General features: G+C 37.3%; 2 protein-coding genes across 2 annotated transcripts in view; both read left to right on the top strand.

Annotated features, from left to right (window-relative positions):
• Positions 1 to 10,206, top strand: part of tex264a (testis expressed 264, ER-phagy receptor a) — a 79,251-nt gene extending 69,045 nt beyond the window's left edge. Inside the window, exon 4 of the mRNA XM_053497684.1 lies at positions 9,001 to 10,206. Within this exon, the coding sequence (XP_053353659.1) occupies positions 9,001 to 9,305 (305 nt within the window). The 3' untranslated portion in view covers positions 9,306 to 10,206. The remainder of the gene's footprint in view (positions 1 to 9,000) is intronic.
• Positions 10,207 to 13,532: 3,326 nt separating this feature from the next.
• The window catches only part of grm2a (glutamate receptor, metabotropic 2a), a 42,633-nt gene continuing 42,497 nt past the window's right edge, over positions 13,533 to 13,668 (top strand). The window contains exon 1 of the mRNA XM_053499490.1: positions 13,533 to 13,613. The gene's annotated coding sequence lies outside the window, so the exon portion shown is untranslated. The remainder of the gene's footprint in view (positions 13,614 to 13,668) is intronic.

Genomic DNA, 13,668 nt, shown 5'->3' with positions numbered 1-13,668 from the left:
TGTGTACATCAGTTAATTAAAGCAATCAAGCAAGAAAATGGGAAGTGGTGAAAACTGGGGACTTTGCATACACGATCAAACAGCTTTTTTTGCTCAGTGTAATCTCCTATGCTCTTCACTTTATCGTTCCATAACAACCAGGCTCCGTGTGTATATTTTATAATTAGAGGCTTATCAATCACAGATGCTTAGCTGAATCTGACAAGTGCAGGTTGTGAATCCGCCGCCTTCATTTGGGAGAGCGAAGAGCGTTTCAGCTCTTGTTTTTCGACATTGGAACTCATTATTAACGCTGAAATGCATGCACTTATTTCTAACACAAATCGATCTGGCATTAAACTGATATATTGGGTCCATCAAAATAAGAATTAAAAATTTTAATATTCAAAAAGAAAAAAAAGACAACATTTTCCTTCCTGTGTTTACACTTAGTTTGTCACAAAGTGTGTTAGAATATACAGAATCTAGAGTAGTTAATCACTGCTTGTGCCATCTGTTATAGTAAATACATTAATGCCTTCTAATATGCCTAGAACTAATTTTACACTGTCAACATACACTTTTTCCATGAACAATATTGTTGTAGAATAATGGGTAAAAACTGTATGTGAATTAGAGGGTAAATAAGAATCATGAAAATCATAAATAAAAAAAATGTAACATGATAAATTTGATTCCTGTAGCAGGAACAGTATCATGATCCAACATTAGAAGCCTAGTTAACAGCGTTTCCTTGCTGCATAGGGTGGATTGTCCCCCTGGATGCCGCGCGGCAGGATTGTTCCTGAGGTATAGATATTTTTATAGATATAGATATTCTGATGTTTCCTTTAAAATAATTTACCCTAAAATTAATAATGACTTCTGATTTATCAAATATATAGTGTCATTATATTGTGTGAGAAATTAAATGTTAGAGGACGTACGATTGAAGTTCAGACACAAACATACTTGCTTATTATTAGTTAAATGGATAAGCGTGGAGTTAAACAGAACCCCAAAGAGGACGGGCTTAAAAATTTGCTTTAAATACTACATCTCATTATAAAAAAACAAACTAACAAACATCAAATTCCTTTTTATATATACACATAAGAAGAATTTAAGTGTTTGTATCGCTATTGTGACACTAGTCTTATTATTACTTGGTACTGGATTTAATATTCACATTTTTTTAAGCTGTGCATGGTGAACGACTGACTTGTCTTAAAAGTCTAAATCCAACTGCAAGCTGCGCTTTCACTGTCTGAGAACAAAAGATCACAAAAACACCCAGGTAGTGAAAGCGGCTCTGAATGAGCACTGGCTCATGGGCAGCCTCCTTTGTGTCATCATTATTCTTTGGACATACTCATAAGTTTCAGTATATAAAGCTGCACAGACTGAGGTGACTAGTGGCTTCGTTAGCATACACTATAACATTGGTGTATTAGAGGTAAGTATCTATTTCGGTCCAAGAGACAGATGATAATGAGATCCCAACTGCTATAATATAGAACTCACAACTGTTTTGTCAGTAAAGTCTAATTGCGCCATTATGTAACATAGTCGACGCGTAAGACTTAACATTATGTTAATGATTCTATGTGCAGTTTTGTTCCATTTAAGCTTGTACATAATCAATATAAATAACCACTTAACGAAAATATATACAGTATTATAAAGCACTGTGCCAAAAGCTTAAGCACTGCATATGAGCACTTAATATAATCATTTTGTAATTATGGAGTATTTATGCAGCTATTAAATGGCACCACTTGCATTGCATTTTAATTGGACAAGCTCTTAAAACCTCGTCGTCAGGTAAACCAAGGGAATATGGCATTCTGCACTGCTGTACCACATACCAAACAGTAATCCTTAATGAGATTTTAGACTACAAAACAAGAAATCAGATACTCCTGGATACAGAATCTCTCTTGTGCTCTGGTGTGGACCCTTGTATTTAGCTCATCCCACAGGTTTTCATTTAGGTTTAGGTTAAAGCACCGGGATAACCATCTACAACCCCCCCCCCCCACAAATTACCATGAGTGTAGCCATTGGACTACGGTTCGTAAGATCCCAGGTTCAAACCCCACAACCACCAAGTTGCCACTGTTGGGCCCTTGAGCAAGGCCCTTAACCCTCAACTGCTCAGATGTATAATGAAATAAAAAAAAATGTAAGTCGCTCTGGATAAGAGCGTCTGCCAAATGCTAAATGTAAAATGTCTAGCGTACTGTATGTGCTTATGTTTTTGGTGAGTTGAAAACCAAACATTATTTCTTGAGACTTCCTTTCTGGCATGCCTTTCAAAATGTCGGTTGACCATGGGCTATTATCTTATTGTCGAATTTAGCAATGCAGTTGTAAAATTTGCATGTAAACCATTTTCTATCCTCTGCAATCCACTTACCCAGGTCCTTTTCTTCATTTTACTTCATTGTCTGAGCAGCAAAATAGGCTTGTGTCATCTTTCATGCTTATTCGGTACAGCTCTGGTGGTTATGAACTTTTTCATTATCTTTCCTAATTAGAAAAATGTAAATGCTCAATTTTTCTTATATTTTCATTGGTGAAATGAAGCCTGTTAACCATGAAGGTCCCACCCTCCCCCCATATTTTTCAGCTACCAATTTTCAGGTACCAATTATTCTGTCGCTGACTATATTTATATCCGCACACTCCCTCCAAAAGTGTCTACATTCAGTGTCCCAGGTTGTGCAAGGGCCAGGCTGTGTCCACATTGCCACCACCAGCTTATTATGCTCACTTCTCTGTCTTTTTCTCCATTTAATCCTCTGTTTCTATTCTCTTAACCTTGCTTGCATTTAAAATTTCTTCTTTTGTTTGAACGATTTGACTCACCAGAAATCCTGATCTGGATTTAACAGTCGCTATGGACCCAACATGGAATTTAATTAATGAATTAAGATAAGTTATTGTCGTAGAGGTTTTTTCAACATGGTGTGTAAAATCTATCAGTCGGATCACTCTTTTCTTTTTGCATGGAAGCAGCTCAGGTTTGTCAGGTAGCTCTTTTCTAAGGGATCATGGATTTTGTGTGCTTTAAATATCAATAAACTTAAAGGTAACATGCTCTGTTAAAGGCTCTCCTGCATTTTTTTTTTTGACCAGCTCTTATTCGGATAATTTATTTATACCACAAAAGGATTGGACAAATCTGAACAGTACATAGTATTATAATAACACACTGTAGTATAACAAGCTAGCAGACTCCGATCTAGTTTTCTGAGTTATTTTAATTGTGAGGGTGCAAAGCAGTGTATAAATCAAAGTATGTGGACACCTCACCCTCACACCCATATATGCTATTTCCAAAGCCTTGGACATTAACATTAAATTGGTTCCTCTTACAGCTATAATACACTCTGCTTCTCTGCAAAGGTTTTCTGCTAGATTTTGGACATGGCTGCATTTTTATGCCTAAATTTTAAACCTCTGAACCAGCCTATGAAGTATTCACAGAGATTTCCTGTCAGTTCTTGCCAAAACTGACACCCCTGACACAGCACTGACTGTGAATTACTGTCACAGGTTTGTCACTTTAGGTTTCTTTAGATGCTCTCATACCCCTTTTTTATATTGTGTTTTATATTATAAACCGTATGTAGCCATATTACCATATTTGTTTACACACACACACACACACACACACACACACACACACACACACACACACACACACACACACACAGCTCATTAAAAATGTAAATTCATTGACTTTTATTGTCTGCTAAATAACATAATAACTGGCCTTACTTTTGTTTAATTGAAGTAATTATGATTAGTTCAAAATAAATTACAGCTGTCTTTGTAAGCACATTTCTGAGTAAAGACTAAATTGTAGCTTAATGGGTTTTCAGAAGATGCACTTGTAGTAAAGTTCAGCAGAGTTGTAATCCTTAGACTAATTCATTTTAAATTAATTTAATGTTGTATAATTTCATATCTGGATAGAAAAAAAAAAAGGCTACATTTTATTAAGAATGCCTAATCATTTTATCATTGTTCTCGTTTTCATTGATTTCATGGAAGTAGTAAAAGTTTCATAGCGCAGATTCTTGAAAAAGAAACTTGTTGAAACCTGCAAGTTGAAGAGTTTGCTTTTCAGCGTACTTGATGTTGCCTGAGCAAAGACTTTTACAGAACAAAAAGCTGGGCATCCTAGTGTGAGAGCCCTGACCTTAATCTGAATGAAAGCCTGTGGAGAGACTTCAGGAGCTCAGTCCCCTGATAGTCTACTTACAATTTGAATGAGCTCCAACAGTTTTGTAAAGAAGGATGTCTGAATGTTCAAATATGCCCCAGATACTGCTGTCAGAGACCAACCTCAAGACGTCAGTATCTCGAGATTTCATTGTGCTACGAAGCATGATTTCATTCCATGTTATTAAAAAAAAAACATTTAATTTATTCTGAACAAAAGGTGAGACCTTTGCGAGTTAAGTGATTTACGATCCCTGGTGTCTTTCCATGTGAACACTTTCTTCTGCATCTCAGGCAGGTCAGGAGCTGTCCAGTGCTGAAACTGATAATGAGAATGAAAGTGGCTTATTAACATGAGCTGAAATGGTTAGGGAAACTAAAGAAAGCTGGTGACTTGGGGACTCTCTTTCGGCATTACACCCTAGTCCCCAGTGACCTTTCGCAGATGTGACAATGATATTTTGAGCATGTTGGCCAAGCTGTGAACAAATCAGTCTGCTGTGCTTGGACCCTCAAGAGGACCATCAGGGCAGAACAAGTGTGGGCAGCTCACAAGAGCTTAACATCCAAGTCTAATTCAGGCTTATGTTGGAAATGTTCCTCACAAAGTTTGTCTGACAGTATACTCTGAGTCTATGGCGTTTAGTTAGAAAGTACAGGAGATATTCAATCTTTGTTTTGTGTTTAATGTTTGGGAATGGATGTACTGTTCATAGTAACTTTGGTTAGCTAAGATAAAAGATGAAATTTAAAATGCCCTATACTTGTTTGTTTTTAGAGAACAGTAAATAAATACTGTAAAACCACTTCTTTTACTGGCAGATGTGTCTGATCATGTGACTTTATAGCGCTCCCTTTTCACAGGCTTAAAAGTAATTAGACAAGCTATAATAAACATAAATATCATGAGAATTTTTTTAAAACTTTGATTTAAATCCTTTTTAGGAAAATCCTTTTCAGTCAGTGACTGGTTGAATCTATGGACATTAACAAATGCTGTATTTTCTCCCTTGAGCTACTTTATTGTTGCTGTTTTCATTTGCTGCATGTATATGGGTCTTTTGTATTGTCTTCAGTGAAGTAAAAAGCCTGCTCAATTAAGTTGTAGTCAGGTGACTGACTCAGAAAATCAAGAGCATTGTGTTTCTTTGACTTGGGTAGCTTTTGCAGTTAGTTTTGCATCATTATCCATGTGTACCCTGGAGTGCGGTTCTGTCATTTTCGCAGCACTTGAATGTATTTGAGCAGAAAGTACAGCTCTATGCAATTCAGAATTCAGTGGTCACATCATCAATAAACACCAGTGGCCCAGTTCAAAGATGTATACTGCCTGGCCAGAAAAACTCACCATACTAGAAAAGTCAAATTATTGGGCTATATATAACAGTATATGGCAATAAAATCAGTGTATTAAATGTACTGAATGACCAGGTTATCACATTAGTAGAGTTTTTCTTCCCTGATGAAACAGGCATATTCACAGACCCAAACTGTAAAAGAGTGGTTCTGTGTGCATGAAGAATAATTTTCACACATGAACTAACCACCACAAAGCTAAAGAGCATTGAATCAAATCTTAGAGTGTGTTTTTAATTTATTTTTTGGCCTGACATGCCCACATGCCCACTGCCTTACCACCTTATTCGACTGATGATGTAGTATGCTTTGGTACATAAGCCTTTCCTTTCCTTCCACATATTCTCCTCCCCCAATCATTCTTGTTAAAGTTAAGTTAATTTTATCATAACTGGGCTGATTTTATTTAGGGAGGGGGGGTCAGTTCTTTGGAAGTTTAATCTGGCCTTATTGTTTTTGAGAGTCACCAGTGGTTTGGATCCTGATGAAGCCCCACTGTATTTGCATTCATGAAAACGTCTCTCTATTGCAAGACTTGGCAGTACTACACCTCCTCTCCTGCAGAAAGTCCTTTGGACTTGGCTAGATGTTGAAGGCTAGATGTTGAAGGCTAGATGTTGAAAGTTTTTTTTTCTTCTCTAAGAAAAGAATTCTACAGTATAATCATCCACTTTGGTTGTTTTCAAGGCCTTTTGGTGTTACTGAGCTAATCGATGAATTCCTTCTTTTATATATTAAGAAAATATATAAAATTATAAATATATAAATATATAAAATTGTCTATATTAAATTGTTCCAGGGCCACTCCTAAATTTCTGATTTTAGTTTTAGTTTCCTTTGATTTGTTTTGGTATAATGATGGCTACTTCACTATCATTCAAATCAATGTTTACATGAATACCTGTTATGTGTCATAAGTGCCTATTTTTCATGTAATAACTAAGAAACAATTAAACATCAAATCCATAACATACTGTATACTGTACACACAGTTACAGTTCTGCAGGGTGTCCCAAATGTCCCCATACATAGGTGAAATCATCACTTTAGCAAAATGTCTCTGAGTTTTTTACACTTGGTTGCTATTGACTATTTTTCACATATCCTCTGAGAATGCCTTTGACAAAAGAAAAAATGCTGAAATAATACTCTCTCAATATGTTGTACCAGGAAAAGTTCATTTATAGCCACACTTTTGTTGTGCAATCACCTGGGAGAGACAGCACTATATGTACTGTATTTACAAAAAAAACAATGTTTTGTAAATAAAGTTAAATTCACCTTAAATAATAAAACAAACCTAAATTTTTACTCGTACATAGTACTTTGGGTAAAAAATTTTTAACTTGGTCATAACCTCGGGGTTAATGATCCCTGAAGACGTGTATCAGAATGATATTAAAACAATACGAAGCGTCTGTTTTTCCCTGTGACTCTTATTTCTTGATCTTTGCTTTTCCGCACCTCTTGCTATTACCAGAGGTTTATTACTGTCATATAAAGGGCATCCATTCGGTCTTCTCTGTGACTATTCATTGCAGATGAATGACATTTAAGCTCATATAGAGAGAGGGAAGATGTGCTGAGACGCTTTTCTTAATCAGTTTTGAAAAGGTCTCACCGTGGCTGTGCCTATTCCCCCCCCGCCCAATCTTTATGCACAATGAGGATGGAGCTTTGGCTTAATTCACATGCCATAACTGATTTTCTGAGAGTAGTGGGATGAGTGAGGGTGAGGGATCAGTACTCTACCTGTAAAGTAATAATGACAGGAAGGGGCAAAAGGCCAAAACCACTGCTCTCTGCCAGAGACAAGATGAATACTTCTAACACCCACAAAGCTGATGACAAATTTTACTTAGACTGAAGACAAACACACTCAGCTTTAATAACTCCACACATTTCAGGTCATAACATTATTGCAGTGTAAAGTCAAATAGGGCATAAGAGCTCATTTCAAAGTAATAGCTATGGGTCCAATTTATTTCCGCTCTTATTTACTATAATCTCATGTTCTGTGTGTCACATTTTGACATACACTTTGCTAGTATTTGACGGATTTGCCTGTTTATTGCTTAAGCTTGAATGCATGGAGTAGCCTTTCAAAAACTTCTACTCATACTTTAATAGAATTTTTGCTCATTTTTCCTGACAGAACTTGTATAACTCAGTCACGTTTGGTCCACAACCTTTCTGAGGGATTCTTTGTTATGGCAACCTTGGTATTTTCACTCATTGAAAATGCTGATAATACACTGATGAACCTTAATCTGGCTTTTTTATGGCGTTCTTGGAGTTGAGGGTTGTTCCTTGTGCAACAGACATACAGGTAGTAATGTAGCTCTCTCTTAGTGGTGGATGTTCATATTTAGTACCTGATGCCTTTGACTACTTCACCAGTTCATTTGTTGTTTCAGCTGAACCCTTTGGTTTTTAATTTGGGCCATTTTCCTGAACATATGACTGCGCAATGTCAAATTCTTTTTTATGTTTATGCAAATGTTTATACAGATGATTGTGCTATGCTATGCTATTCGAAACCAGAATTGTGAAACAGATTTTCTTTTGACATTTTGGAGTTGCTTGCATTTTCTCATTGTATAGGTTTCAAAAAAGATACTGTTTATAACAACGGCCCCTTGAACATATCCACGTGTGCTCTTAGTTATGACAGAAATCGTATATGTATAGTCAAATGCGTAGAAACCAACAATGGTTTGTTAATGATAGAGACACCCCAAGGTGCTGAATATCAACATTTTACCAACGATCGATTTAGCTAGCGAGATGCAAGTAAAGATAACTAACTGTGCTGGTGATTTGTAAGCCAAAAAAATTAGAGCAATAAGTAAATAGTAAACCTGTTAGGAGTAGAGCTGGACTGGGATGTGATAATTGTCTGATTACAAACCACTTTGAGTACCTTCTGTTCTCCCTGGTGTTAGGGAACAATTCTCTAGGTGAACCTCAGGTGTTTAACACAAGTCTTTTCTTTCCTTTTAGTGTCTTTGGTTTGTAACATTTGAAACTTCCACAGCTTTTTTTTTTTTTTTTACAATATTTGGCAAGAAATGGTCTCAGAGGGGTGTTCCAGCTCAGTTATTACATTGCTTGGCAATTACAACGCTCACCTGCGATCTCTCAGTTAACAACAATATTTTCTCTAATTACACCATCATTATTAAGGTGTAACTCTGCAAATCTAAAATTTGTGGCATTTAAAAAGTCTGATTCACATTGAACTAATCCCATTTTCTATTAATACCGTGGGATGTTGTGTAATGAATGTTTTTGCAATGCTTCCTCAGTAGCCCATAAAATGTCTGACCCTCATAAATTCTCTACCGCCTCATGCAGACCCTTAAGCCTCACTGCCAATTTCTTGTTGGCTGCCTCTCTTAAATCTAACAAACTCTATTGATCTTGTTCCAGGTGAAGGCTGCACATCTGAGAGTGGTGTAGAGGTGGTGGAGGCAGACAATGAGGGCAGCGAGATGGGGGAGAGCTCCTCGCCTGCGGTGCAGCAGAGCCCGCCACTGGATGAGAGAGATTCTCAGACAGAGGAAGGAGACCAGGGGGCCAAGGGCTCCAGTGAGTCTCTAGGAAGTGGTTCATCCTTTGAAGAACTGGACATGGACATAGAAGAAGAGGACAAGGAAAGGGAAGGTGTCAAGGAAGATCATTTGGAAGACAATGAGAAAAGACAGGATAATGAAGAGGAGGGTATTGAGGGGTAGATGAGTGAGTGTGTGTGTGTGTGTGTGCGTGTATGAGTGTGTGTGTGTGTGTGTGCGCGCGTGGTGCGTGAGTGCATGCATGCGTGAATTAGTTACAAAAAACAATCTTGTTTTCTTGGCATTTCGCGATGCTTCGTAGTTGCCTAGGCAAAGTCTTAACATATGTAAGCAGAGAATTCATGAATGTGACAGTTTTAATAAACTTGTCAGTCTTATTGTAGGTCACATCATCCTTATGAATAAAAACGGCATTTCTCCAGCACACTGAATCATGTCCAATATCTCATAAAATATCTCATAAAAGTTGCCAGATATTTGAAAAAAACAAACAAACCTGCTGATTTCTTTTTAATGAAGAGTGAAAACACCTGTTTCAGCATCCATGAGGAAATACACAAACTGTAAATGAAATGTCACCAGTAATGTATCTCTTTACAGTGTAATCAAAGCTACTGAATGGTTTTATTTATAAAAGTGGACAAATGTAAAGAGAATCAATAACTCATATATGGAACTTTAAATAATAATTCTAATTCATGTAACCAAACAAATCTGTATTTTTAGAGCAAATGATACTGTTTGTAGACAATGATGTAAGGTTTGAATACACAATGATAAGTTATCTGCTGTTCTGTTATTTTCAAATTATGTATTTCTGTCCTTTTATAATGGTGTTAAAGGGAGGTAAATGTTAATTATGTGTGTGTGTGTGTTTGTGTGTGTGTGTGTGTGTGTGTGTGTGTGTCACTCTGACTGTTAACTTCATTATAACTAGTTATCGCTTCAAAAAAAAAAATCAGACCCATCCTTAATGCATGTGCCATTTGTGTTTGTTATTAACATCCTCCAAATGAACTATGGACAAACTAAAGATCGAAATAAAATAATAATCTAGTCTCTATTTTTAAATAGTTTGTTTCTTTATTTTTGTAATCGATGTTCTGCCAAACCAGAGATATTTGGTGATATTCTAGATTTTAGTTCCATGTTCATCTTTTTTTTTATGTTTTATGTAGTTTCTTTAATGCAGAAGTCATTTCATTTAAATGTTAATGATTTTTTACACCCTTATGTAAATCTGATGATATATATATATATATATATATATATATATATATATATATATATATATATATAAAAACAAAAGTATGTGTATGTGTGGCTGGTTGGTGGATTACGCATTGCATAACTGTCCTTAAACTAATATTTGATACTTTTCCTTAAACTTTACAACAAAGGGAAGTAAAATCATTTAGAAAAAGCAAAAAATCGGTTCATGATTCTCATAAAATACAAGAAGTGAATATACGATTTTTTTTTTCCTTTCTTTTTTTTAGCTTGTCTCTAAACCCTCATTGATTTCTGTTAGCTGTATGCTAGGGGCATTGACAGACCAGTATTATGTCTCAGTATGAGCTCACACACACCTCCATTTTCCTTAGTGCAGCTCTCCATCACTGAGAAGCAGCAGTTCATCTCAATCCTCCTGGTGGATGACATGAATGTTGACTTCCAACTATAATCAATATTTACATCATTACCCAACAGCCTGCCTCAGTGGGATTCATATCTAATGAATGCGTAATCAGCGGCGGCTTATATGCATAGGAAAAGCAATAGGTTGAAAAGGCCTGGTGGTTTTATCAGCGGGTGCTCTTCCATCACTGCCTGTTCAGCTACGTTTACAATTTGAATTCTAACTCCAAAGTGTTAAAGTAACTACATGTTTTATTGAATGAAGGCAGATTGATGCATTTTGTACAAAAGAGTTTAGTAAGAGCTCAATTTAAACTTAAAACACAAATACAATAAAACAGGCATTGTCATGTGAAATTGATTCGCGGGTATGTAAAATCCATCACCACTGGGAGACCTGGGGAAGTACTGTTGCAAACAAGCACGGTAAGTAATAAAAGTTATAAATAAGAAAAGTTGTAAAACTTGCCTTTTTTTGGCAACATGGGCTTTAAACACACAAAGTTATTACAAAAACATAATCGGTGAAATGTTCCAAATAAAGGAAATGTTACAGTTCCCCACAAATGTCACCAACCTCCATGGAATGTCTAATCTTTTAAAAACCTTTAATTTTTGTGGTTATACTTTATGATGAAAAATTCATCAAATATTGATGTATTTCAAATAAATGTAGATGTACCAATTAAACTAAAAAGGTCTTTACAATTTCGGAAATTGATGTCAGGAAAATGTTTTTTTGGACTTTGCACAATGTATACATCATATGTACCAAACATTATGACAGGGTGCATGGGAGATTTATTTAAAATATTCTCTATATTTGCCCAGCGTGGTGTTACAGGGTAGGATTCTTGCTCTATGATCCCTGGTTATATTTTGATCTCAGGTTATGTCTGTGTGTCGTGCCAGATGCTCTCTCCCCTGGTGATTCCAAATTGTACCTAGGTGTGAAAGTGTGTGTGCCCTGTGATGAACCGCCATCTCATCCAGGATGTTTTCCTACCTCACACACTGTATTCTTGGAAATAGACTCCAGATTTACTGCAACCCTTTTGCTACTGAAATAAATGAATAAATATTTATCCATTTGCATAGATGACACCTGCAATTACGGAATTTAACAGTGTTGTATTTTAACAAACACACTGCAACACCTGTTATTCTTTCACTGACTTATACACAGCAAGCATTATATTAGGAACACATTTACACTTACTCATTCACACCAATGTCACCTTCTCATTTTACAATCTATAATCGTTTTTTTTTTCTCTACAGAATTTGCCCACTATAGTCTAAATGATCTGTTCCTCTTGGAATATGACATGTTCTTTTGCTGTTAAAGCTCTCGTGTGTGTTCTGCTATGATTATCTGCTCACCAGTGTGGTTTGGTTATGTAAGTTACATTAACCTTCATGTCAGCTTGAAACCAGTCTGCCCATTTCTCTTTGTCTTTTCTCATCACTAAGACTTTCTTTTTCACATAGAGACCTGCCATTCATTAAATGCTTTTGTTTTTCACACCATTGTGTATAAATTTGTGTGTGAAAATTCCAGGAGATAAAGTGTTCCTGAAACCACTGAACAAGCCTATTTGTCACCAACATCCCATCCATATTTGGTCAAAAGTCACTGGGATCAGATCATGCCTCCCCCCCCTGCCACAGGCTTAAAATTGATTTATTGATTGATTGGATAATTATGTGAATGAACAGGTGTACATTTTTTTCCTATTAAAGTGGCCTGTGGGTGTGCTGATGGACAGCTATACAGTAAACATACAGTTAACTCTTTAGACCTTTTCCCATTACAGAGAGCTTTTAAAACATTTTATACAAAACGAAGCTTCATTCTTCTTATGTTTCTGGTTCAAGTTGTGTGCAAGCAGCCATTGCATAGTATGCCTTTCCATGTGCACTTCCAGTAGATGCTTTCTTCCATTTGGATTATAAGTCACCACAGTAGATCTCATAAGGTCAGGGTCCTGAGGTTGGATTTACAGTCTGCATTATACAGCCTGTCACAGGAACAACAGGAAGTGGGAATAATTAACTAGAGCTGACCTAGGCTCGTGCCTCACGGGAGCTCGCGCCTTTTTTCCCGCCTCATCTCCATCAGCACCATGTCCAAACTTGTCCCGCATCCCAAAGTGCGACGGGAACACGATCTCTCGGCGAGGTTCTAAATGCGCTCGTGCCTGAATGCGCTCGTGCCTGAGCTGTGTTAACAAAACCCACGCGCTCTGGACCGTGGCTCAGAGACAAGACGCGAGGAAGCGCGAGACGCATCAGTAGAGCATTTCAGCGCGCGAGCTTCCAGAGGAACATTTCCGCTCTGCCACCAAGGTCCAGTCTGAGCGGGTGGATGTGTGCCTTGTTTTATTAGACTTATTTATCTAGTTAGGTCATATTGCATTGTCCGTGGCCACGGAGACGTCCAGAGTTTGCGCGCGCACTCAGGCGTTATTTGCCCCCTTGGCGCGCGCGCAAAGACATCAGCCTGGAAAGATTTATCAGTTAGTTTTCTTTTTGTTTGGAGGATTTTAGCAGAAGTTGCTTGACACGACTTTGTACCAGCCTCATTTGTGAATGTTCACGCGCTCGACGTGTTCGCCAGTGTTATTCCTAGGCGCGCGTGCACGCAGGGCTGAGGACTGAGAGACTGTTCAGCACCGTGGACAGCTCCACGCGCACATTTCCATACCCAGCCTGAAGCTGAGCATCACCGAGGAGTCGCAGGACACACACACACACACACACACACACACAAAGAGCACATCTCCCTGAAAGCCACCTCTTCGAGATCTTCCCATGTGACACAAGCATCAGGTAAGACTGTTCTCTTCTGAAATTCCTCTGTCTCGTGATTTCAATAGAAATTATT

The sequence above is a fragment of the Clarias gariepinus genome, chromosome 6, assembly GCF_024256425.1.
Source record: "Clarias gariepinus isolate MV-2021 ecotype Netherlands chromosome 6, CGAR_prim_01v2, whole genome shotgun sequence".
NCBI lineage: Eukaryota > Metazoa > Chordata > Actinopteri > Siluriformes > Clariidae > Clarias > Clarias gariepinus.
The sequence above is the reverse complement of the archived record's forward strand: the minus strand, read 5'-3'. Positions and strand labels throughout refer to the sequence as shown.